Below are 25836 nucleotides of genomic sequence, written 5' to 3' on the forward strand. Positions count from 1 at the left end.
TCTAAAAGAACGAAAAAATGAACCGCAATGCCAAACACTTTTTCATGTTTTTTGGTTCTTTTTGAATAAAAGAACTGTTCAGAACAGCGTTCTGAACGTTACCAAACGCACTCTTAGTGTGTTATGGATATCATACGACCCTTCTTCGATCGCACGTAAGAGTGTGCCAGCCGGCGACTCTTCTATGATAATGGAAAAAAGGTTTAACAATTTCAAATCGCAGTGACTAATGTAATGTGTCATTACAGCTCATCTGATCTGTAATTTCGAAATTCCGAACCAAGTTAGTCGTTGAAAGTTGAAACCGCTGGACTTAGCTCAACCGCGTATTCTACTCGCAGTTAATCATTTTCTTTGATATCACTTTTATTTATTCTTCAAACTTGCTCTGTTAAACGTTGACAGATTTACTAGTTTAAGTGTTTCTTGGTGCTCCTAAGGACTTGCCCATTTATTGAATCTTGTGAATCCAACTGGAATTCTGACAATTGAGCTTGAAAGTTCGGTTGTTGTGAATTATTAGGGTTTAATTCTGGGTTTTGACTTTTCAAGACTAGAAGTTGATTTTATTAAATTTGAGTTCTTTCGGAGAAGCAGAGTAAATTTTTGCCTTTGTATGTTGGATTAGTCGATATGGAAACAAAGGCGACGGCGAGGTATACTCTGGGAAAACAATCATCGCTTGCACCAGAACGCGAGAATGGATCGGAAGTTGATGACTTGGAAGTCGCGGAAGCTATTGATTCTACTTTTCGGCTTATGTACCTTGCGGACGAAGGCGACCTGGAGGGGATAGTTGAGCTCTTAGATTCTGGAACCGATCTGAATTTCAGGGACATAGATGGACGGACCGCGCTTCACGTTGCTGCTTGCCAGGGTCGTGCCGATGTTGTTGAATTGCTGCTTAAGAGAGGAGCAGAAGTCGATCCGAAGGATCGCTGGGGAAGTACGGTATGTTCACTCGACAAATTTGTTCAAACAGAATAGGTTTGTCTTTTCTAATATTCAGTTGGTTATTTAAGCGAATGATGTGAGAAATGGAGATGCTCTGTCAGTCTGTTGTTTGTGTTTCACGTACGTATTGTATTTTATCAATCACCCTGTTCTTTTTTAATCTGTTTTTGGATCAATTTAGGTGAACTACATTAGATATTATAATATGCTGGTAAACTGGAGAATTACATTAAATCAATTTATTTTGGCTCAGTTTGGTTGCAAGGTGGATTAAAGGAAAGGGAAGTGAAATTTTTAAACTTAAATAGGAAACTTTTGTAATCATTCCCCATGTGACTATATCACTTACTCCAAATCATTCCATATTTGGTTATTAAATTTCACTTTACATTGCATTCAATTTCCTTTAGTTTAAAAAGTAAAATAAAAATTACATGTAAAATGTATCATTACTAAATATGGTATGAAATTTAAGTAGTTTATACAATCACATGGGGTAATTATTACAAAAATTTCTTTTTAAGGTTTGAAAATTTCACTTCCCTTCCCTTTAATTTCCCTTGCAACCAGACATAGCCTTTAGATTTATAAAAACGAATTTCCATATTCAATTCTATCTAAAAAAGGACATTCTTATTTTGAAGTTTAAATGAAGCATAGATAATGATTGGAGAGTGTTGTTCTCTTATTCAGAATATAGAGGTGACATGAATGCTCCAGTAGGGAGGGTGATTTGATTCAGATTGAAGGAACTAAAAGAGCCAAGGGTAGGCCTAAAATTACTCTAGGAGAAGTGAAGAAAGACATGCATAGCTTAGGACTAATAACAAGTATGGCTTTGCATAAGGCTGATTGGAAGAAAAGTATCCATGTTGTTACAACTGTGCCTAAACCCGTACTAATTTGAACTTGTGCGTAGATGAGGAGGCAACGTATACCGGTGACCTTTGGGCCATTACAGTTAAGCCAACACACAAAATCTTGGTCGATTGACGGGTGAACTTGTGGTAGAAAGGTTCCTTGATAAGAATCGGGGAAAGTTCGTCGACGAGTGGAAAGTACTTAATCTCCCTCTGTGCACCTACTAAGGATGTGTAGGACTCAAATGGTGGGGTTGGTTACAAGGTTTGCTAGGAAGCTGCTCCCGATTACTTACTTGGGGGCCCCTCTCCATACTAGAAATTTAAAATTTGTTTCTTTGATGAGTTAATTGGAAAAATAAGGAACAAGGTGACAGGTTGGAAAGGAAAGCTCTTGTCTTTTGGGGGACGTGTTATGCTCTTGAAACATGTGCTAGCATCCATCCCCATCCATGTGCTTGCAACTCTGGATCCGCCTAAGGCAGTTTTGGGTAGGATTTATGGACTCTTTGCGGAATTTCTTTGGGGATGCTTGGAGTAGGGCAAGCGTTGGCACTGGGTGAACTGGCAGAAGGTTTGTAGGCCGCTAGAAGAAGGGGGGTTGGGTGTCAGGCTACTGGAGGATTTTGGTCTCGCCTTAAGACTTACAGGATTGTGGAGAATCCTTGCTGACCATTCATTGTGGAGTGAGTTTTTTAGGGCTAAATTCTTTAAAAATATTCACATTGCTTTGGCGGACTCGAGTGGGATAGGCTCGAAGTCTTGGAGAAACGCTCGGGCACATAAGGACTTCATCCTGGCCAAGTCAAGATGATTGATTGGCTCGGGTAATTTATGGTTCTGGTTGGATAATTGGGTAGGGGTTGGGCTTGATTGATTATGTGGACAATGCCCTTCAGGTAGACATGTCTATACGAGTCAAGGATGCTTTAGAGGAGAATGACTCGTGGAAGCAAACCTTGTTGGACCAGATTGACTTCTGATGTAGTCAGACAAAGCATCATTTCTATGAAATTTGCGGTGGGTTTTGAGAAGGATGTTCTGGTTTGGATGCCTACCAGTGATGGTCAGTTCACAACTAAATCTGCCTGGAATGAGGTACGGGTTAGGTTGCCTTAGGTCTCCTATGCCAGATGGGTCTGGAACCAATCCCTACCCTCGAAGATAGGGTTTTTTACTTGGCAGCTCCTCAATGGAAGAATACCCACACATTAGTCTTTGATGGCTGTTGGTATTCCCCTTACATCTAAGTGTAATTGTTGCGGGAGCCCTAGGAGAGATACAACAGCCCATTACCATGTAACTGGAGGCACTACGACTAAGGTCTGGAATTTCTTTTCACGTCTTTTCGATATTAATGTGATTTCTTCTCAGGATGCTAGGAGTCGAATCTTGTTTTGGCATGAGGCAGCAAGTTGTAAAAGCTTCTGTACCTATATTACTGGGCTGTCACCTTCCCTAGTAGTTTGGGAGCTTTGGAAGGAAAGGAACGATAGAAGGCATGGGGAACGAATACGAACGGCGAGTTCAATTGTTGAGTCCATAAAAACTTGGGTGAAAGACATCCTATATTCTCCTAGGTTTGGGTCCTCGGGTTCTTCTCGGGAAGTGTTAATTCTACAATTTTTTGGCTTATCGGCACCACCTTCCAGACTGAAGCGCCCGATCCCTGTTTATTGGTGTCTGCCTTTCACATCAGTGAAGCTTAATGTTGATGGTGCCTGTAGAGGTAACCTTGGTGTAGGAGGGGGTGGAGGGATCATCAGAGATAAGGAAGGGGTCGTCTTGGCAGCCTTTTCTAATTTTTATGGTGAGTGCACAAATTCAGTTGCTGAATTAAGGGCTTTGACAGATGGCTTGAAGTTGTGCCATGAGTTAAGCTTGACTGATTTTGTGGTGAACTCAGATTCCTCCACGACGGTCAGGATGATACAACGTAAGAGGTGTAGTTTATGGAGGGGATGGGACTGGTTCCAGGAGTCTATGACCCTCCTTTGTTCTTCTCGGCCTCTTTTATCCTTCGCTTATTGAGAAAGTAACAGGGCAGCGGATTGGCTTGCCAATCTAGCTTGTGATACAGGTACCTCCATTGTTTTCCATTATGGCAATCAGCCACCGGGGGATCTGCAGCGTATTCTTCGGGAAGACAGGGCTGGTTTACCAGTCCTCAGATAGTAATGTAAAGCTCATGTTCTTGTTTGTTTTGGGTTTGGGAACAGGTTTTGTTGAGAGTTATGCTCCTTAGGTTGGGGTAAGGCGGGACGTCCCCCCCTTGTATTCTTTTTCCAAGTTTTGACATTAATAAAATTCTAGGGGCTGGCCCGGGTCCCAGGTACTATTCGGGTAATAAAAAAGAAAAGAAAAAAAGAAGAGGGTTTTGGGATAAAGCCATCTGGACTTCTTGAAGGTATCGTTTAGTTATCTGAACGTTAATAAAAACATTCTTATTCCAAACTTTCAGCTCATGTTTAACATACTTCAGTTTTGCAGAAAACAGATTCAAGGGGATTAGATTATCCTTAACCATTGCATTCCATCCATAGTTGTCAAGGCGTCGTCTAGGTGTCGCTTAGGTGCCGCCTAGGCGGATTTTGTGGTGTCTAGGCGGTTGCCCAGTGGTATTCAGTTGTCTGCGTCGCTGGCGTGCCATGGCGCGCCAGCGTCTGCTGGAGAGGGCCGAGCTCCTGGGATGTCATATATCGTTATATGGCTTCTGCGGCGCTCGCCGCGCTCCCGAATGTTGCTATCGGTCGATATTTCATAAAAAGTTAGATTAAAATTTTTTTTAAACCATTTAATAGCTTGATGCTTGCTCAAATCCAAAAGACTATTGCTATCAGCTTGATGGTTAGCTATCATTTGATTTTTACTATGCTTTCAATTATTTGATAGGTAATCTATATTTTCAATTTTCACTTTTTACCAAGGATATTAGTTACCTTTGAATTAAACCATAGTGCTAGTATTGTAGTGTAGCCTTATTGATTTTGATGTTATGACATATATTAGCATACTAAATGACATTAAAAATCGAAATAACAAACATTCACATGCGCCGGCGCCATGGCCCCGGCACTGTGGTAACGCCTTGGCCCTTATTTATGCCAAATATCTTCATTTTTTATGTTTGTTAAATAAGCAAATACCCCCCTATTTGAATCCAACAAAAATAGTTAAAAGTTTAAATTCGAAAAGGATAAAAGTCAACTGCCTAGGTGAAATTTTCAACTTTCTAATGCTGGGGTTTTTCTCAAATCTAGAAATTCCATAAATCTTATTATGGTAAAACATTGCTAAAAACCAAAAGTGCTTTAAATTCAGTTGTTTTAATATAATTTTTTTTTGCATTTAGAGCGATTTTGACAGCATTTGCATACACCAAATAAGGTTTGACCAGAACATAATTCTTTCAGTATAAATCAGATTTAAGCAATCTTGGATTTGTTGAATGCTGGTTTGTGGTCTACCTAATATAAAAGTCTCATGTAAAATAAAACAATTTGACCAGTCAAACTTTGTAGAGAACAAGAACATTTCTCTAAATCGAGAGCAGTTTAATTGCTTATAGATAAGATCATAGTTTCTAAAACAATATAAACCAAATGTGAGACTAGGTATACCATGACAATGACCAATTCCAAGAGCAGTATACTGTAAGAATTTCGATAGTTTCAAACTTCCAATAGCTTGCTTCTTCAGTTCTGCTGTCTTCTAGTTCTACTTTGATTTTTGATGACTTGATGTGGGCCATGTGGCTTAATATTGATTTTTGATAACTTAATGTGACTTAATGTAGATTTTTGATGTCTTGATGTGGTTTAATGTTGACTTTTGATGGCTTGATGTGTTTTAATGTTTATTTTTAATGGTATAAGGTATACATTGTAACCTACTAAATAATGTTAGAAAGGAGGGGAAATAAAAAGTAACACTTGGGTGCCTTGGTCGCCTAGTCATTGCCAGTTAGAACTCTAAGTTGGATCAATTCTAGGTAAGAGAGAAGAGGTTTGCAGCTAGAGGAGAAGGTGGAGAGAAGAGAAGAGAGGAAGAAGAAGAGAGATTGGGAGAATCGTGTGTGTTAGGAGAAATTCCTCCTAACACCTATTTTATTTCATTACAAACAACTTAGGGGAATTACAAAGGCCTCCCTAGGGAGGTAAAAGGAAAAGAGAAATAAAATATAAAATTGCAACTCTAGTGACTTATAATAAGGACATGGACTAAAGTACCCCTAATGCATACACATAAACTCTAACACTCCCCCTCAAGGTGGAGAATAAATGTCATACATTCCCGGCTTGCACAATAGGGTACTAAATAGACTAGGAATGAGACCCTTGGTGAAGATATCTGCTACTTGATCTCCTTTCTTCACAAAAGGAGTACAAATGCAACCAGAATCCAACTTCTCTTTGATGAAGTGTTGATCAACCTCCATATGTTGGGTTCGATCATGTTGAACCGGATTATGGGCAATACTTATAGTAGCTTTGTTGTCACAGTAGTCTCATTGGTCCTTCAATGTCAAAACCCAAGTCTTGAAGTAGTCTCTTCAGCCATATAAGTTCACACACTTCATGAGCCATGGGTCTAAACTCTGCCTCCGCGCTAGATCGGGCTACAACTGGTTGTTTCATGCTTCTCCAGGTAACGGGATTACCCCCCACAAAAGTGTAGTACCCAGAAGTAGATCTCTTGTTAGAGACTGAACCAGCCCAATCATCATCTGTGTAACCTTCGATCTGCAAATGGCCATGTTTGGCAAATAGAAGACCCTTTCCTAGGCAGGATTTCAAGTACCTAGTGATGCGATACAGTGCATCCAGATGTCCACTCCTGGGAGCATGCATGAACTGACTCACCACTCCAACTGCATAAGTGATGTCTGGTCGAGTCAAGGAGTGATAGATTAGCTTCCGAACTAATCTTTGATACTTGCCTGCATCTATGAGAGGAGAACCACATTCATCACCAAGCTTATGATTCGGATCAATTGGAGAGGTTGCTGGTTTACACCCCAACATTCCTGTATCTTTCAGAAGGTCCAAGAAAAATTTCCTTTAGCAGATATTGATTCATTTCCTTGATTTAGAAACTTCAATCCCCAAGAAGTATTTTAAGAGTCCAAGGTCTTTGATCTTAAACTGTTTAGTCAGATAAGACTTCAATTTGTTTAGCTCAGCAAAATCGTTCCCAGTGACTACAATGTCATGAATATAGACAATGAGAGCTGTGACTGTGCCATCTCCTCTCCTGATAAACAAGGTGTGGTAAGCTTGACTCTAGGAATACCCATTCTCCAGGATGGTTTGTCTAAATCTCTCAAACCGGGCCTTAGGAGACTGCTTGAGGCCATAGAGAGCTTTCTTCAAGAGACACAGTTTCCCTTTAGCTGAGGGACACTTAACTTTAGGTGGGGGCTGCATGTACCACTTCTTCTACTAAGTCCCTATGAAGAAATGCATTCTTCACATCTAATTGGTACATTGGCTAATCTTTATTGGCTGCCACTAAAAGGAGCACCCTGATTGAATTATGCTTAGCTATAGGGGCAAAAGTCTCTTGGTAGTCAATGCCATACACTTGACTCTACACTTTTGCAACCAGTCGAACTTTATATCTTTCCACTGTACCATTTGATGGTAATCCATCTGCATCCAACAGGAGTTCTCCCCCTGGGAAGATCAACAAGTGTCTAAGGACCATTCTTCTCCAGAGCCATCATTTCCTCAGACATTGCTTGCATCCATTTTGGATCAGCTAAGGCCTTAGTGACATTTTTGGGAGTGGAAGAAGACTCAAGGGCAGTGGAGAAGGCAAAACCTGTAGGAGATATAGAGTCATAGGAAACAAACTGGGCTATGGGGTTAATACAAGCTCTCTTCTACTTTCTCTTAGCAATGGGAAGATTTAACTCAGAACGAGAAGTTTTACCTGACTGGGGAGGATGAGATTGAGGATGTGGATCCAAAGAATGGTTTTGGCAGGGCTGCTTTCCTTTTCCCTTTAAGCATTAACCTCTTTGGTACACAACATCTTTGAATCTTCCCTTGTACTTTCCAATACTAGCATCACCAACACTACTAAGCATCAATATCAACAACACCATCACCATCAACATCATCAACAACATCCACTTCTTTGTATTTTCCAATATCAAATAGGAATGGGGAAGTAGAGGTAGGCAAGGGAGGTAGAAAAGAAATGACATCAGCATCCTGTTCACTTGTAGTACTGCTCTCCCCCTGAAGAGGATGCTGAGGGGAGGAAAAGTAGGGAATAGACTTAAAGAAGGTGACATATTTTGAGAGAAGTTGCCTTCGGGAAGGAGGGTGGTAGCATTTATACCCTTTGGTTGAATCGGAGTAGCCCAAGAAGATGCACTTGAGGGCTTTGGGATCAAGCTTAGTGCGGGCTGATTTGTTGACATGAACATAACAAACACAACCAAAGACCTTTGGCGGCAAGGAGAAGGCTGAAATTTGAGGAGAAAGAATTGCCAAGGTAGATTTGGAGCCAAGGAGGGGAGATGGCATCCGGTTAATAAGAAAGGCAGCAGTAAGAAGTGCATTAGACCAAAAGGTTTTAGGCACATGCATACCAAAGAGAAGACTCCTAGTGATTTCCAACAAGTGGCGGTTTTTTCTCTCGGCCACCCTATTTTGTTGAGGGTAGTCAACACATGCCAGTTGATGGATGATGCCATCATCAGTAAGCAACTGTTGGAGCCCCCCATACATGTACTCACCCCCCTTATCATACCTAACAATTTGAATTCGAGTACCAAACTGAGTACTGATAAGTTGATAAAAATCCTTGAAAGCATCATAAACATCACTTTTTTGTTTCAACAAAACAGTCAAAGTGGACCTAGAATAGTCATCCACAAATGAAACAAAGTAACGAAATCCAGACAAAGAAGTAGTAGGAGAAGGCCCCGAAACAGTATGAACAAGAGAAAAAGGAACAATGGGTCTATTACCATGATAAGGATAAGATGTTCGACAATGTTTTGCAAAAATACATGATTCACACTGAAAAACATAAGAAGAAGGAAAAGAAGTAAACAAATGGGGTAACTGTCTCCTCATAATAACAAAAGAGGGATGACCCAAATGTTGATGCCAAAGCATTACAGACTCCAAAGTACTGCGGTCACTCCGACCACACACATAAGCTGCAGCAGTAGATGAATCAGGTAACCGTGGTTTAAGAAGATAGAGGCCTCCCTTCTCAGTCCCATTGCCAATAACCCTCTTTGTCTCCAAATTCTGAAAAAGATAATAGGAAGGAAAGAAAGTGACAACAATTTAAGGATTTGGTTAAGTGACTCACTGATAATAGGTTAGTAGCAAAATCAAGGACAAAAAGAATAGATTCAAGAGAAATAGAGGGAGTAACCCTCACATTACCCTTCCTCACATTACCCTTACCAGAGACAGAAGAAAGGTGTCAATGATGCAAGTAGGACCAGTAGGAGGCGCAGACGAGACCTGCAGAGCTGAGGCAGAAGCAGTTGACTCTCCAGAGGTAGAACCAGTAGAGGAATGAGACATCAGCCGGCGGAAGGGTACAATATCATCCTGGGAAAAGAATCAGGAGTAGGCTGAGGTTCTGATGTCTCAGTCTCGGATGTCACAGAATGAGCCCTAGCTCCCCCTTGCCTACCACCACGGGCACCTGAGGATCCACCACGCATTCCAGGGGGCTGACCATGAAGATCCCAACACTTGTCCTTAGTGTGCCTCAATTTTTCACAGTGATCACATTTAAATTTCTCACGGTGATCTCCAAGAGTTGGCCCTTGGCCTTTCCCCCTTCTTTTCCAGTCTTAGGTGGGAGCTGGAAACAAGAGCAGATTGCTCCATTGATGGTGCAATATCCATGGTTGCTCTCCTGGTTTCCTCACTTTTTAAATAACTACTCACTTCATCCATAGATGGAAAGGGAGACCTCCCTAAGATCTGCAGGCGAATGGGCTCATACTCTGGATTGAGCCCACCAAGTAGAGAGAAGATCCTTTCAACTTCTTGGTTTTTGTAGACCTTAGCTTTTTCTTCAGAGTTGGACAGTCGAAGATACCTGTACTGATCATATTCTTGCCACAGGCTGATAACAGTATTGTAGTAATCAGAAATACTCCTATCACCTTGCTTCATATTGGTAACTTTTTGGTGGATTTGATACACCTTTGCATAGTCACCAACTCGATCAAAGGTCCGGGCAACACTATCCCCACATATCCTTCGCAGTCTCCTTGTTCATAAATCTCCTACTGATCTTAGGTTTCATGGGGAACACCAACCAAGTTATAACTGTGGAGTTCTCAGTCTCCCATTTCAGATATCTGGGATCAGTAGTAGCAGGCTCCTTAACAGAGCCAGTAATATACCCCAACTTGCCCCTACTCCTCAGGGACATCTTCACAGAACGAGACCAGTCCAAATAGTTGGTATTGTCCAACTTCACAACAGAGATTTGGGTGTTGGGGTTATCAAAAGAAGCCATAGTTGGGAAAACACTGGCTGAAATTGGTCCACTGACCTTCGAATCATTTTCGGACATAGTAGACCTAGGGCCTCAATATCCAACAACTCAAGATAGTGTCTTCCACAAGTGGGGAGTAACTCTATCTACACACAAATATGAAGTCCAGCAAACAAGGAGCAGAAAAATACAGTCGAAACAGTCACATCAGCAATAAACAAGGATAAATCCTTAATTAAAACTTCATCAAACACTTCATGTGCATCCCATCTTCATACCATACCAACCAAAATCACATAAGTGATGTAACTCCACATTTCACAGCAGCCACTCATCACAATATCACATATCATTCAAGAAACTTCAAACCGAGAAGAACAGAGCACAGCAAACGATACCTGTGCAGCAGCAAAGAAGAGAGTAAAGCTCTCCAACCATTCCCTTTCACAAACTAAGCTTTTGGGGAGCTAAAAGGGACCCTTGGGCGAGCCAAATAGGCTTGGTGGCATACAAACCAAGCAGAGATGAAGCCAGAAGCAGACCTGAGAAGAAATAGGCTGGCGGAAATTTCTGGGTAGCTCTTCTAGGGCTTGAATCACCTTCAACAGCTTCTAGACTCCCTCCATTGCAGATTGGTGTGAGGAATAGAACTCAAAATAATGTAGTATGAGTATGCTTTACATATTACAGCCTCTAGTGGAACCCTTAATCCTCTTAGGGTTCCAAAGAGAGGTGAAGGAAGAACCAACTAAGCTAGTCGACTCTCAAACTAGAGGACTGAGCTCTGATACCAAGTTAGAACTCTAAGTTGGATCGATTCTAGGTAAGAGAGAAGAGGTTTGCAGCTGGAGGAGGAGGAGGAGAGAAGAGAAGAGAGGAAGAAGAAGAGAGATTGGGAGAATCGTGTGTGTTAGGAGAAATTCCTCCTAACACCTATTTTACTTCATTGCAAACTACTTAGGGAAATTACAAAGGCCTCCCTAGGGAGGTAAAAGGAAAAGAGAAATAAAATATAGAATTACAACTCTAGTGACTTATAATAAGGACATGGACTAAAGTACCCCTAATACATAAACATAATCTCTAACATTGCCTAGGCGGGCGCCTTGTTGCCTAAGCGCTTAGGCACCCCCTCCACCCACTTGGGTCGCCTTGCCGCCTTGACAACTATGGTTCCATCCTCTGTGAACCATATTCTCGAAATCATTAATGAGAATTCCAAGTATCAAAAAATCCGAATGGTTTTGGTCCAAAGTTCTGATTTTCCAAAATAGATAGCTTTATGAGGCTATGATCAGATACTCCAAGTAGCAAAATTTCAGCTTCAGAAATTGTGGAAGTACATTGCCTTCCCCATGCTTATGTGGCGGCACATATTATGGACAATGCTCGTGCATTAAATCCCATCATGCATTTGAAAAATGGTGGGTGCTTTGCAGAATTATGATGAGGAATCATATTGTTATATGAAACCATTGTGTTGAAGTTGATGCAGAGAAATTCATATGGATGTATAAAATTGCAGATTAGTTGAAGTGTAAATGAGAAATTCATATGGATGTATATTGTTATATCAAACCATTGTGTTGAATTTGAATGATCATACAATCATCTGTTGATAGCATATGAATGACAAAGCTGTTGATAGTAATTTGGATGATGGATATGCATAAAAAGTTATGAACAATCACTTTCATAATTTGAGCTTTTAAATATTTTTGGAAAAAAAATTAATAAATAATATACAATATAAGTTATGATTATTCAATGAAATCCCCTCTGTGATTTAAGATATGACTTTATTTTTCTCAAGATTGTTTGAGAACATCATCATACTTATTTATTAAAAAAGAAAAAAAAGCTGTAAGTTGTTCCAGAATAATTTATTGTAGCTTGAACAGCCTCTTGCAGATGCAATTCATTATAAAAACCATGATGTGATCAGAATTTTGGAGAATTATGGTGCCAAGCCTCTGGTATGTTTTGCTTATCCTTTTTAATTCTATGCTTGGAAAGAAAATTCTGGGCCTGATTGTACCCTACAAATCACAAACTTTGGTAACTTGTTCTGTGGTGCTTGCTTTTTCTGTTTATTCGTAATATTCCTTTTGGTTGATTTACCACTTCAGATGGCTCCTATGCATGTCCAAAATGCTCGTGAAGTCCCAGAGTATGAGATTGATCCCAAAGAGCTTGATTTTACTAACAGTGTTAACATCACTAAGGTATCAAAACCCTAATTTTATTGTATTTTTTGAGGTTTATCTTCTTTTTTTTTTTTTTGGTGGCAAATTCAAGCAATCTAGTTGTTGTCCTGGGATTTTGTTTTAAACCTGCACAAGCCTTTTTTCTTTTGTGTCATTTTGTGTATTTTGTACTATTTTCTGAATAGCCTGATATTTTTTTTGGTAAAGGTGAATAGCCTGATATTTGATTGTCAAGTGGGTTGGTGTAATAGCTTATTTTAGTGGACATATAAACCTTGTATTTGGGTTACATATGCATTGGACCTTTGGTCTAATGTTTTTTTTTCTTGTAATAGGCTACTTCAATGGACTTAAGATATAGGTAGGAGGTAGGAATACACGATTTACTTTGTTAGTCTAGTTGAAGCCCAATTTCTGTATATTTAAATATTATTGAAGCATTTTAGTTAAGTTGGATTAGGTCCCTATGAGTCCAGCCTTGTTTAAGTTAGTCTTTCATATTTTGTTCAGAGTTTTAGTAGCAGCAGACTGCCTCCACAGCAAGCTATTGGCTAGAGGAATTTTAGGCTTAGTTTAAGTCGTGTTTAGAGTTTTTTATTTAAACATATGTAAGAGCTACGCCCTACCAATGAATTTCGATGAATTAATGAAAGGCTTTTGCTTTGTTTTGGTTTGTGAATTCAGGTTTTGCATTTGTGGGATTCAGTTGTGTTTACTCTTGTGGGATTTCAGAGTGTTGTTGATGCAGATTCATCACCAAATAGGGTTTGTTTCATTGGGAATAAGTCTAGGGTTGGGTTACATACATGTTGGGCCTTTGATCCCATGGGTTTCTAATGTAATAGGCCACTTTTATGGGCATAAAATATGGGTATATAGGTTGCATACGGGATTAGCCCAATATTTAGTTTATTTTTATGTTTTTTAATTGAACCGGTTCAAATTGGATGCATCCAATTGGTTCAATTTAAGTGATCATGTGACTTGGATAAGTGGTCATGTGACAACTTAAGTGGTCATGTGATGTAATTTGGGCTGGATTAGGACTCTATAAGTCCAGCCATGTTTTGGGTCTATTTCCTTTAGTTTATAGTTTCCTAGTCAGTTTAAGTTTACCTAATAGGTTAGGGGATAGGGTTAGGCCATTCCTTTTTAGTGTCTAAGTCTATTTTTGAGTCTTCTATATAAGTTTGTAAGGGAGGCCTGCATTAAATACGAATTTGATTAATAAAAACTCAGCTTTATGCTTGCCGCCTTTGTTGCTGCCTTTGCTCCATCGTGAGTGTGCCTTGTGAGTAGTATCAAGGTTGCCTTGTGAGTAATATCAAGGTGAAGGGATTGGTGGATCTCCAATCGACTCCTTGCATCTTGTAGATCGGGAGGTCCTCTCTTAGCTTTTCTTCAATCTGCTACTGTTGGAGATCAGTGTTAATTCAAGTACGTAGTTTAATAATTCTGCAATTTAATTCCTCTTCTTAATCCTCCACTTAACCCTAATCGATTCCTATAATCCTAGCCTCATTTTAAAATCTGTCCAGCCTTATCCCTCCACTCGATATCAGTTGCAGCCCAATCTGTCCATCGAAACCCTAAATCCAATTCTGCCCTAAATTGCAGAATTTCGTAACTCATCCAAACCCTAACTTCTTTATACCAAAACAACCCCCTAGACCTGCATATTAAAGCCATATAAGACCCATTCCCAAATTCCCATCCTAAACCCTAGAATTAACCTAAAACCTAGTGTTGTCCATTCGAACCAGCAATCCCTTTTGCTATTGATCCTGTTATCTGGCTCCTAGTAGGTCTCCTACCTACCTAGGACTACATAAGTTTAACTGTTGTTGGATTCAATAGTGAAACCTGGTGGGATTTATCACACCCCAAACCCGGGAAAAAAGTATGGGTGTAGCCCTCATGGGCCGACCGTGTGATTATGGTATGGTCTTCGGGTTTAATAACAGAGTTTACAATGATTCTCTGTTGTTGAACCGGAATCTATGATGGAAAATCATTGATTGTGAAATCTAACTATTTTATTCCTGTTAGAAAGGGTAGATTGGGTATTCCCCCATCATCCTCCATTGTCAACAAAGGAAGGCAGCCTTAATTGGGAGGCTGCCTCCATTGTCAAATGTAGGTGGGTGTTGGGTGACTTGTAGATGGTTATGATGGAACCATCTATAAATAGGTGTATTTCCTTCAAGGAAAGAACATGAAAAATATCTGTTCCTTCTCTCTTCTCCTCTTCTCCTCTAGACTTGTTTATCCAGTTTCTGGTTTCTAACATGGTATCGGAGCTATAAGAGCGATCTGATCAAGAAGAACACGCTTCCATTCCTTTTTCTCAGTCCTTTTATTACTTATACAATTGACAAAAGGTGGGATAGACTCAATCAAGTTTTGAAGACTTTTGGTTTCTTCTCTGGTGCAGGGGGTATCTTACCCCAGTTTTGAAGTTTTGAAGGCTGCCATGATGATTTAAAGACATCGATTATTACTTAAACTCAGGTTCGATGTCTTTTACATTAGTTTATGGTTGATTCGATTTGGACTATTTTGAAGTCTATTACTTTGATATTGATTTTATGAATCGATGTTTGGGATTGTTATGCTGCTGGTTTGCTCTCAATATTGCTGAGATATGTGTAGATTTTTTTTTATGGATTGTGTAATGTTCAGTTGTGTGATGTTCGGTTGACTTGCTCTATGTATTTTTGGTGATTGTTTGAGGGCTGTTGCTGTTTGTTTGGTATTTTCTTGGTGTTCCTTTTTGTTTGAAGCCATTCATGGATGAGAAATCGAAGGATACAAAGATGGTGACTGAGGTGGTACCCTCTTCATCAAATTTCCTGACTTCCAAGAAGTTGGAAGACAGTCCGAATTTTCAGCAATGGCACAAGATTGTGTCCTTGGTTCTCACAAGTAGAGGTGAGAAAAATCATTTGATTGGGAAGAAACCTGCTAGCATGGATACAACTACTTGGGGGATTACTGATGCCCGTATCTTAGGACAGATGTTGAACTCTATGGATAGTAATATCGTAGATCTTGTGACTCACATTGATACTGTTCAAGAACTGTGGGATTCCCTAGCTGTTTTATATTCTGGACACAGCAATCTCTCCAGAATTTATGAGCTGTCCCAAGAGTTTTATCGGGTTGATCGGAAGGGTCGTCCTGTTACACAGCATTTTGTAGACTTTAAAAGAATGTACGAAGAACTGAATGCCTTGCTGCCCATTACATCTGATGTGACACAAATGCAACAACAACGTGATTAGTTGTTGGTTATGGGTTTCTTGGGCAGCTCGGGCTCAGAATTCGAATCTGTTCGATCTCAAATTCTTGGAGGTGTTACAGTTCCATCTCTTGCAGATACCTTTCTCAGGTTCTACGGGTGTCTCGTGACACAACTCGAGCTTCTTCTTCTGGTGATAGCACTGCCCTTGTTAGTAGTGGTCGCGGTGGGGTCGTCAGCTTGCTAAAAATCCTCCCGCTGCAATACCTATTGGTACTCAAGATTCATCTGATAAGACCGATAAGTTTGGTCCTGCGAGGACTTGTCATCATTGTGGCAAACCTAGCCATATTCAACGTTTTTGTTGGAAATTACATGGCAAACCCCCATAGTCCAAGATAGCGAACACTGCTAGTACTAAACCAGCATCCCCATTTGTCCCTATGGAAGACCGTCGTGTGACTTTGACCATGACAGAGGAGGAATATGCCTGCTATAGCCAAGGAAAGGCCTCTCAGGACATTTCTTCCACTGCTACTTTTGTTCAGACAGGTAATGCCACCGCGTGTCTCTCCACCTCTAGGCCCTGGATTATCGATTCAGGGGCCTCAGACCATATGTCTGGAACCTCAGGTATCTTTTCCTCCTTACAGACCTCTAATTCCAGTGTTACTCTCGCAGTGTTGCTGACGGTTCCTTTGCTACAGTCAAAGGCACTGGTACTGTTCAACCCACTTCTTCCTCGTCATTATCTTATGTATTGTATTTTACCCAAATTTCCTTTTAATCTCTTATCTGTTAGTTAACTCACCCATGCCTACAACTGTTCCATAACCTTTTTCCTTGATTCTTGTATTTTTCAGGATTTGCAGGCGAAGAAGACGATTGGTAGAGGCAGAGTATCCGGGGGGCTATATCTTCTTGAGGACACACCTTCGGTTGCTTGTTCGAGTACATCCTCACCTCATCAAATCCATTGTTGGCTTGGTCATCCTTCCTTACCGAGTTTGCAGAAACTTTTTCCTAGTTTTCGTTCCCTTTCGGTTTTAAATTGTGAGTCGTGTCAATTTTGAAAGCTCCACCGTGTGAGTTATCCCCCTCGTGCCAATAAACGGGCCACACATCCTTTTTCTTTAGTTCATTCTGATGTGTGGGGTCCTTGTCGTGTAACGTCTACACTGGGCTTTAAATATTTTGTTACTTTTGTTAATGACCATTCTCGTGTTACTTGGTTATATTTAATGAAATGTCGGTCTAAATTGTTTTCCATCTTTTCCTCATTTATTGCTGAAATTAAGAATCAATTTGGATGTTATGTTAAAATTTTGCGTAGTGATAATGCACGGGAATATTTTTCTTCTCCTTTTTCTGACTTTATGACCACTCATGGAATCATTCATCAGTCTTCCTGTTCTGACACACCCCAACAAAATGGTGTGGCAGAAAGGAAGAACCGCCACTAGATGGAAGTTACTAGGTCCCTTCTCTTTGAATTGGAAGTGGACAAGTCTTTTTGGGCTGATGCAGTATTAACTGCTTGTCATCATATTAATCGTATGCCTTCTTCTCATGGTTGTGGCATTCCTCATGCTTTGCTTTTTTCCTTCTGAATCTATGTTTCCATTGGCACCCCGTATCTTTGGGTGTGTCTGCTTTATTTGAGACCATACTCCGGGATTATCTAAGTTAGATCCCAAAGCTATTAAATGCATTTTTGTGGGTTATTCTCATGTTCAGAAGGGGTATCGGTGTTATTCTCTTGTTCTTTATAAGTATTTTCTTACTGCTGATATTTCTTTTTTTGAGTCTTAGTCATATGTGGATGAGCCTCTTGTGGATCCTTCCTTACATAAGGATATTCCTCTTTATGTTATTCAATCTCCTTTGCAGCCTCTTGTTATTAATGTTTACCGCCGTCGTCCAAGGGAAGAAGCTGCTGCCCCCATTGATCCTTCACCTAATGCCGCGTCTTTGCCGTCTGCCGATCCTACTCCCTCCCCTATTCTTTCTGACTTGAACCAACCCATTGCTCATCGAAAAGGTACACGTTGGTGTGTTCAGAACCCTTTATCTTCTCATGTTTTTTATTCTGGTTTATCTTCTACCTTTCAAACCTGTCTTTCTATTGTTGCATCTCATCCTGTTCCTAAGAGAATTGCAGAGGCATTATCTATTTCTGGCTGGAGGACAGCTATGGAATAAGAATTACAGGCCTTGGAACATAACCACATTTGGGATCTTGTTCCATTGCCGGCTGGGAAGTCTGTAATTGGTTGTCGTTGGGTCTATGTAGTCAAGGTTAATGTTGAGGGCTCTTTTGCTTGCCTGAAAGCTCGCTTGGTGGCCAAAGGCTATGCACAGGTGTATGGTGTATATTACTTGGATACATTTTCTCCGGTTGCCAAGCTATCCTCCGTTCGTATCCTGATCTCTCTTGCCGCATCTCATCGGTGGTCTATGCATCAATTGGATGTTAAGAATGCTTTCCTCCATGGTGATCTGCAGGAGGAGGTGTATATGGAGTAACCTCCTGGGTTTGTGCTCCAGGGGAGTCTGGGTTGGTTTGTAATTTGAAGAAATCATTGTATGGACTGAAACAGTTTCCGAGGGCCTGGTTTGGCCGCTTTACAGAGGTAGTACTTGAGTTTGGTTTGTCACGGTGCAATAGCGACTACTCTCTTTTCTCTCGTTAGACCAGTACTAGCAGGATTTTTCTAATTGTATATGTCGATGACATCGTGATTACTGGCGATGATTCTACAGGAATTGATAGTTTGAAAACTCATCTACAAAAGAGATTTCAGACTAAGGATTTGGGAAAATTGAATTATTTCCTAGGAGTTGAAGTGGCTCAATCAAGGAAGGGAATATCTCTCTCACAGTGGAAGTATACTCTTGATTTGCTTACAGAAACTGGGATGCTAAGGTGTAAACCTCTTGATAATCCAATGGATCCCAATGTCAAACTTGCTGCAGATGAGGGAGTTGCTCTTGATGATCTAGAAAGGTATAGAAGGTTAGTTGAAAAACTGAATTACTTGACATTCACTCGGCCTGACATCTCATTTTCGGTCAGTGTTGTGAGTCAGTTCATGTCATCTCCTAGGGCTCCTCACTGGGATGCTGTCATTCAGATTTTGAGATATCTCAAGAAGGCTCCAGGATGCAGGTTAGTGTATACTGATCATGGACATACACGAGTTTAGGGATTTTCTGATGCAGATTGGGCCGGATCACCGATTGATCGGAGATCAACTACAGGTTATTGTATATTTGTTAGAGGTAAACTTGTCTCATGGAAGAGCAAGAAACAAAGTGTAGTGGCTAGATCAAGTGCAGAGTTAGAATATTGAGCCATGACACATGCTACTTGTGAGCTGGTCTGGTTGAAGATGTTGTTGACTGAACTTGGGTTTGAGAATTCTCCACCGATGCAGTTGTGGTGTGACAACCAGGTAGCAATACATATTGCCTCAAACCCTGTATTCCATGAGAGAACTAAACATATTGAAGTGGGTTGTCACTTTGTGAGAGAAAAACTCCGACAAGGCATAATCTCTACAAAGTGTATCAAGACTAGAGAACAACTTGCTGATATTTTTGCTAAGTCTCTAGGGAGTGGGAGGGTTGGCTACATTTGTAACAAGCTGGGCATGATTGATATATATGCTCCAGCTTGAAGGGGAGTGTTAGAAAGGGTAGATTGGGTATTCCCCATCATCCTCTATTGTCAACAAAGGAAGGTAGCCTTAATTGGGAGGCTGCCTCCATTGTCAAGTGTAGGTGGGTGTTGGGAGCCTCCTCCATTGTCAACAAAGGGAGGCAGCCTTAATTGGGAGGTTGCCTCCATTGTCAAATGTAGGTGGGTGTTGGGTGACTTTGTTTACAGATGGTTATGATGGAACCATCTATAAATAGGTGTACTTTCTTCAAAGAAAGAACATGAAAAATATCTGTTCCGCTTCTGTCTTCTATTCTTCTCCTCTTCTCCTATAGACTTGTTTATCCAAATTTTGGTTTCTAACAATTCCCACAAAACCATAGTTTAACAACAATCACATAGACAGGCATAAAAGATCAGTTGTTCAAGATAAGATCCAAATCAACTCAAACCATACAAGTCTAGTAGCATACCAATAGACTAACTGAAAATTTAAAAAGTATCTAACGATCGTTATTACAACCCAGGTCAAAAATAATATTCTTCAATGAAAGTTCTCAAATTATTAGTCCAACTGATGAATGAAAATCTACTATGCCGTAGGGGTAAACTCCCGATCGTCTGAAACCTGAGCACAATCACCGCACAGATAAGCATTGGACCCTGCCTCGCCCTCTGAAAAATCGTCCCACATAAAGGGGTGAGCTCACAAGAACCCAGTGAGACAACAACAAATCAAGTAAAATATAACAAGCATGATGAAATCATTATGATAAGAACATTAAGAATGTGATATGATAAAACAGGCATGCTAATAAATCATTACAAATGAAAGGAAAATCTTAAGTATTTTAGGTTCTAACTAGGTCAAGGTCATGTGATTGTAGCATGTGATGGAGTGAGGCAAAAACATACCGTTGATTGAATGGCTGCAGTCCCTATTGTGGGGAACAGTTCCAAACTTAGGGGAACTACCTTGCGAACTTCGGGCGAGGCTTTGGCTTGCATCATTGGTCCTAGTGTTCGCGAACTTTGGGGGAACCCACCTTACGAACTTCGGGTAAGGTGTTGGACGTGTCCTCATCCAGTACCTAAACCTCATTAGGAAAGGGTTATAACCACATTGGGTTACCCTATACACATACACTATCCCATATCGGTTATACATGTATGGGTTCACTTCTCATTCATCAATTTCTAAATTATTTGTTCAAACTATGCAATTTTACCATTTATTCCCACATGATCTTTTACATGTCCATCTAAAAGCATGAGTGTAGATAGAAAAAATAGAATCACTGCACTTATAAAATAAATAAAGATTCCATACAAGCATCGTGTGTGACATACAGCTTGTATAGCAAGGCAAGAAAAAACGTAAGAGCTATCCCAATCGCTCACATCAATCACCACATACTCATAACCATCTCATCATACCATATATAATTTCCACAAGATAAGTTGGAATGCACCCACCTGATATGCTAGTCCAAATATCCGGAATATCGTATGAACAATTGGCTCCATCGATATAGTCTCGGCTATACAACTATACAAGTATGTGTACAACACTTAGTATGATTCTAATGGCGAATTATCCAAAGAAAAGGCATTTGAGTACCTTGGGGTCAAGCTTAGTCTTAGTAGAGGTTATTGACATGGACATAGTAGACACACCTAAACACATTGGGAGGAAGAGTGAAAGCAGAAGTCTGAGGAGCCAACAAGTCTAAAGGGGATTTGGAGTCAAGAAGTTTAGTGGGCATGCGGTTGATTAAAAAGGCAGCGGTAAGAAGGGCTTCAGACCAAAAAGTCTTGGGAACATGCATGCCAAATAGGAGACTCCCTGTAACTTCCAACAAATGGCGAATTTTCCTCTCAGTCACCCCATTCTGTTGAGGAGAGTTAACACAAGCAACCTAATGGATAATTCCATGGTCAGTAAAAAACTGTTGGAGCCCCCCATACATATACTCACCCCCTTTATCAAAACGAACAATTTGAATGCGGGTGCGAAATTGGGTACAAATGAGCTGATAAAAAATTTTAAAGGCATCGTAGACATCACTTTTTTGTTTCATCAAAACAGTCCAAGTTGACCGGGAATAATCATCAACAAAGGAAACAAAATAATGATAACCAAACAAGGAAGTAGAGGGAGCAGGCCCCCAAACATCAGAATGCACAATATGGAAAGGAACATTGGATCTATTGCCATGATAAGGATAAGGAGAACGACAATGTTTGGCAAACAAACAGGGTTCACACTAAAATACATGGGAAAAAGGAATGGAAGAAAACAAGTGCGACAATTTTGTCATCATAACACCCAAAGAAGGGTGGCCCAAACCTTGATGCCACAACATTACAGAGTCAACAATATTGTTGTCACTATGCTCACATACGTAAGACTGAGAAGTAGGTAAGGGGGAGGTCCCTGGATTAAGAAGGTAGAGTCTCTTTTACTCATGTCCACTACCTCTTTATCACCAAATCCTGAAAATTACAATGGGATGGAAAAAAAGTAACACAACAATTCAAGGATTTGGTTAGGTGGCTCACAGATAAGAGGTTAGTGTTAAACTTAAGTACATGAAGAACGGAGTCGGGGGAAATAGAAGAAGTAACACAGATACTACCATTACCAGAGATAGAAGAAAGAGAACCATCAACGACCCTAACTTTTTCTTTACCAGAACAAATAGAGTAGGAGTCATAACATTGGGATATGCTATCATATGGTCAGTGGCTGCAGAGTCAATGACCCACGAAGAGGTAGTATAAGAAGCAGATGTAGAGGCCAGGTGGAAGCTGAGGAATCTTGCACTGTAGGTGTAGAAGGGGAGCTATCCAGATATGACAAAACCCTGCAAAACGCTGCAATATCATCCTGAGTGAGAGAACTGGTGTTTGTCTGTAGTCCAGATAGAATCCCATAGGTTCACCCTCAGTCATTATAGTGTGTGCTATAGCTCCCCCTCTCCTGCTGCCATGCATACTAGGGGGACAGCCATAAAGCATCCAACATCTCTCTCTAGTGTGCCCAGATTTCCCATAATGATCACAGCTGAATCTATCCCTGTCATTCCCTCGGGGTGGCCCTTGGCCTCTTCCTCTGACCCCTGACATAATGTAGGAACACACGTGGGTATGATACCCAAACTAAATGGGGAGTACACTCTATCCAAAAAGCTTCACATACCATAACCAACAACAAACAATAACTGAATGACTCAAGCACAACACTGACAGTCTAAACCTGGTGGTAAAACAGAGCAGCAAAGTTTGGTGTTGTAGAGAATGAGGGCTAGGTATTACCAGCTGAGCCTATATAGGCTTGAAAATAGACCTTAAGGCGACTCCAAGGAACCCGGTTCCAACCTCTACAGATTTCAGACGAAGGAGAAAAACTTACCCAAGCCAGTATTTTTTTTAGAACTGTCGGTACTGTAGCAGTGGCAGAAAAACTGAGTTGCAGACCATGGGCTTCCCTCCTTTGCAGAGAGAGAGAGAGATTCCAAACACTGAAATCACTGTTCATGTGAACAGTATTTTGAGCTCCTATTGCTTCACATATCTCCTTTTGATGTTCCTATGACCCTCTTCCAAACTTATGTCATGGTTCCTTCGAGTTTTTTAAACACAATGGTCTCTTCTTTTGGAACTCCTTTGTAACCTAGGGTTCCTACGAGAGAGAAATGGAAGCGGAGTACCTGTAGGACAACGTTTAAACCGAAGACCTGCTCTGGTACCAAGTTGGAAATGATGTAAGGATCGATTCAAGAGAGGAGAGGAGAAGGTAGGAGGTGAGAAGAGTAGAAGAGAGGAGAAGAGATAAGATGTGCAACCAAAATTAGGGAGAGAAGATTCCTCTCCCCTATTTGATTTACTGACATGAATTGAGAATTACATATACCTGCCCAGGGAGGTAAAAGGTGAAAAAATAAAATTACTACATCAGACAATAAAATACTATGCTAGTGCCAAAACTACCCTTATTACATAAAAACACATGTTTGGTTTGGTCTGAACAGGTAGTAGTCGTTATAGATTGGGTTGCCAAGAAACGAATAGTTGGCTAAAAGGTAATCATAGATTTGGGTTAGCATGTACTGACATAGAGGGTTGGATGAGTACATGATGTTTAAGTAATATCCCGAAAATGACACAATTCCAAATGCATAATCATACTATGATATGCAACAATAATCAAATTGATAAAACTTTGTCTAACAATGATCATTATTTTATCTTAATTGAGCATTTATATATACAAATATATATATATATATATATATATATATATATATATATATATATATTGTTGAGAACTGTGGGATGGGAATATTCCCTATTTGTTATTAGGGTTTTATTATGTTTCTCCTTTTACCTTTTTGCCCTTGGGGTTGTAACTTTGATTATAAATAAAGAAGTCCTTTGTCATTATTGACATGACACATTATTCCAAAACTCTCATTCTCAACTTGGTATCAGAGCCGAAACCTTAGGAAATCTTTCTCTTTCTTCGCGTTGCTTCTCCCTACCACCACCGCCGCCCTTGGGGGCTGCAACCTCCACGTCTAGCATGGTAGACGCCATCTGAATCATGCACCACTAGTTCTTCACATATGCGCCTAAACCACTGCGCTTTCTCCCATTTTTTCCGTTGTACCACACTCACCGTCGCAACCCCGGCTCTGGTCGCCTCCACCTGCGTCGGCCGTTGCGATCCCTGGTTGCCTCCCTGTTCTATTGAGCCTCCGCCACGGCATTGCCACCGTGCCTTCGTGCCTCCGTGCCTCCCTGCTTCGCCGTGGCCCAGCCTGGTCGCTGCGCCCCCATGCTTCGAGCCGTAACCCTCCTGGTTGCCCTTGTTGCCACCGTCGTGACCCCTTGGTCACCGTGGCGTTTTCCGCCGCACCTCCCTGGTGCCGCCGTGACTCGTTGTTGTGCCTCTCTCGCTGCAACATTCCTTGGTTGCCGCGCCTCACCATCTACGTCTCCGCTGTCGGTTTTGCAGCCGTTCGTTGCCTCTTTCGGTCTTCTTCCCTACTCTTGATATTGGTCTTTCCCTAATTAAGCATGGGAGACGAAATCAGAAGTACTAATTCTACTAATGCTCCCTCTTCTGGTCGAACAAACATTGGGCATCACACTCTCCAGCCTGGCCCCATCAAATTAAATGGCCAGAATTATCTTACATGGTCTCGAGCACGTCTTCTTAGACTCAGGGGATACAACTACTCTGATCTTCTTAAAGGAGCTACACCCAAACCAAGCGATCCCACTGCAGCCATTACATGTGATGGGAATGATGCCTTGGTTATGTCCTTCCTGATTAACTCCATGGAGCCTTTCATCAGCCCCAGTTTTGTTCTCTTCAATTCGGCCAAAGATTTGTGGGATGCTATTTGTTAGACCTACTCCCAGGCAGGGAATTATGCTCAGATTTATGAGATTCGTCGACAAGTTCGCAATACTACTCAAAAGGAGCTGACCCTCACTACTTATTATTCGGTCGTGACTACTCTCTGACAACAATTGGATTTTTACCACCCTGTTCCTATGGTTCACCTTGAAGATGCTGGAACTTTTCAAAAGGAAAGGGAAATGGAGTGTGTCTATGATTTCTTGACTGGTTTAAATCCAGAATATGATCAGGTCCGTATTCAGATTTTGGGACGTGAGCCTTTTCCTACTCTTCTCCAGGCATATAACCTTGTTCAATCTAAAGAACACCGCCGGACTGTGATGATGCCACCGACTACCCCTGTGAGGTCGGCCTTACTTACCACTCCAACTACACCTATTCCCAGGGACACTTCTAAGGCTTCTCCAGCCTCTCCTTCTGTTCGCGAACCGGTCAAATGTGATTATTGTGGTCGCCCTCGTCATACACAAGATACTTGGTGGAAGCTCCATGGGCGCCCTAAGAATGTACACAATCCTCCCAAAACAGGTGGCACACGTTCCCAGGCTCATCTCACTGATATTGTTGATAATACCCCTGCTACTTCTACATCGGCACCTTTCTCTCCGGATCAGATGGCTGCACTCCAAAAATTGGTGACACAGTTGACTACTTCTAGTCCTTCTTCTGTCTCTAATCTTGCTCAGTCAGGTAATTTTCTTGTTTCAACTTCTACACCCTTATGGTTAATTGATTCTGGGGCAACGGACCACATGACCAGCAGCCCAGAGGTCTTTCGTACTTATACTCCCTGCTTTGGAAAAGATAAGGTTCGTGTTGCCGATGGATCTATGTCCTCTATCTCTGGTAAACACTAGTACAGTGGAAAGTACGGGTATCGAACTACGGGGAATAGAGGCTAAGTTGCACGAAATTAAATCAAGTCTAAGGTGAAACTAAAAAACACAAATTAATTAATTTGAAACTAACACTAGCAACTAATTAAAGCGGATAAA

The 25836-nt window shown here is 41.0% G+C and overlaps 1 protein-coding gene across 3 annotated transcripts in view; it reads left to right on the forward strand.

Moving 5' to 3' along the window:
- Nucleotides 1–371: 371 nt before the first annotated feature.
- Nucleotides 372–25836, forward strand: part of LOC122640845 (integrin-linked protein kinase 1-like) — a 129879-nt gene continuing 104414 nt past the window's right edge. Inside the window, exons 1-3 of one of the 3 annotated variants that reach the window (XM_043834103.1) lie at nucleotides 372–951; nucleotides 12203–12277; nucleotides 12431–12526. In XM_043834103.1, coding sequence (XP_043690038.1) covers nucleotides 634–951; nucleotides 12203–12277; nucleotides 12431–12526 — 489 coding nt within the window. In that variant the 5' untranslated portion in view covers nucleotides 372–633. The remainder of the gene's footprint in view (nucleotides 952–12202; nucleotides 12278–12430; nucleotides 12527–25836) is intronic. The other 2 variants (XM_043834104.1, XM_043834102.1) reach the window with 2 other exon arrangements.

This window comes from Telopea speciosissima, chromosome 9, assembly GCF_018873765.1.
Source record: "Telopea speciosissima isolate NSW1024214 ecotype Mountain lineage chromosome 9, Tspe_v1, whole genome shotgun sequence".
Classification (NCBI taxonomy): Eukaryota; Viridiplantae; Streptophyta; class Magnoliopsida; order Proteales; family Proteaceae; genus Telopea; species Telopea speciosissima.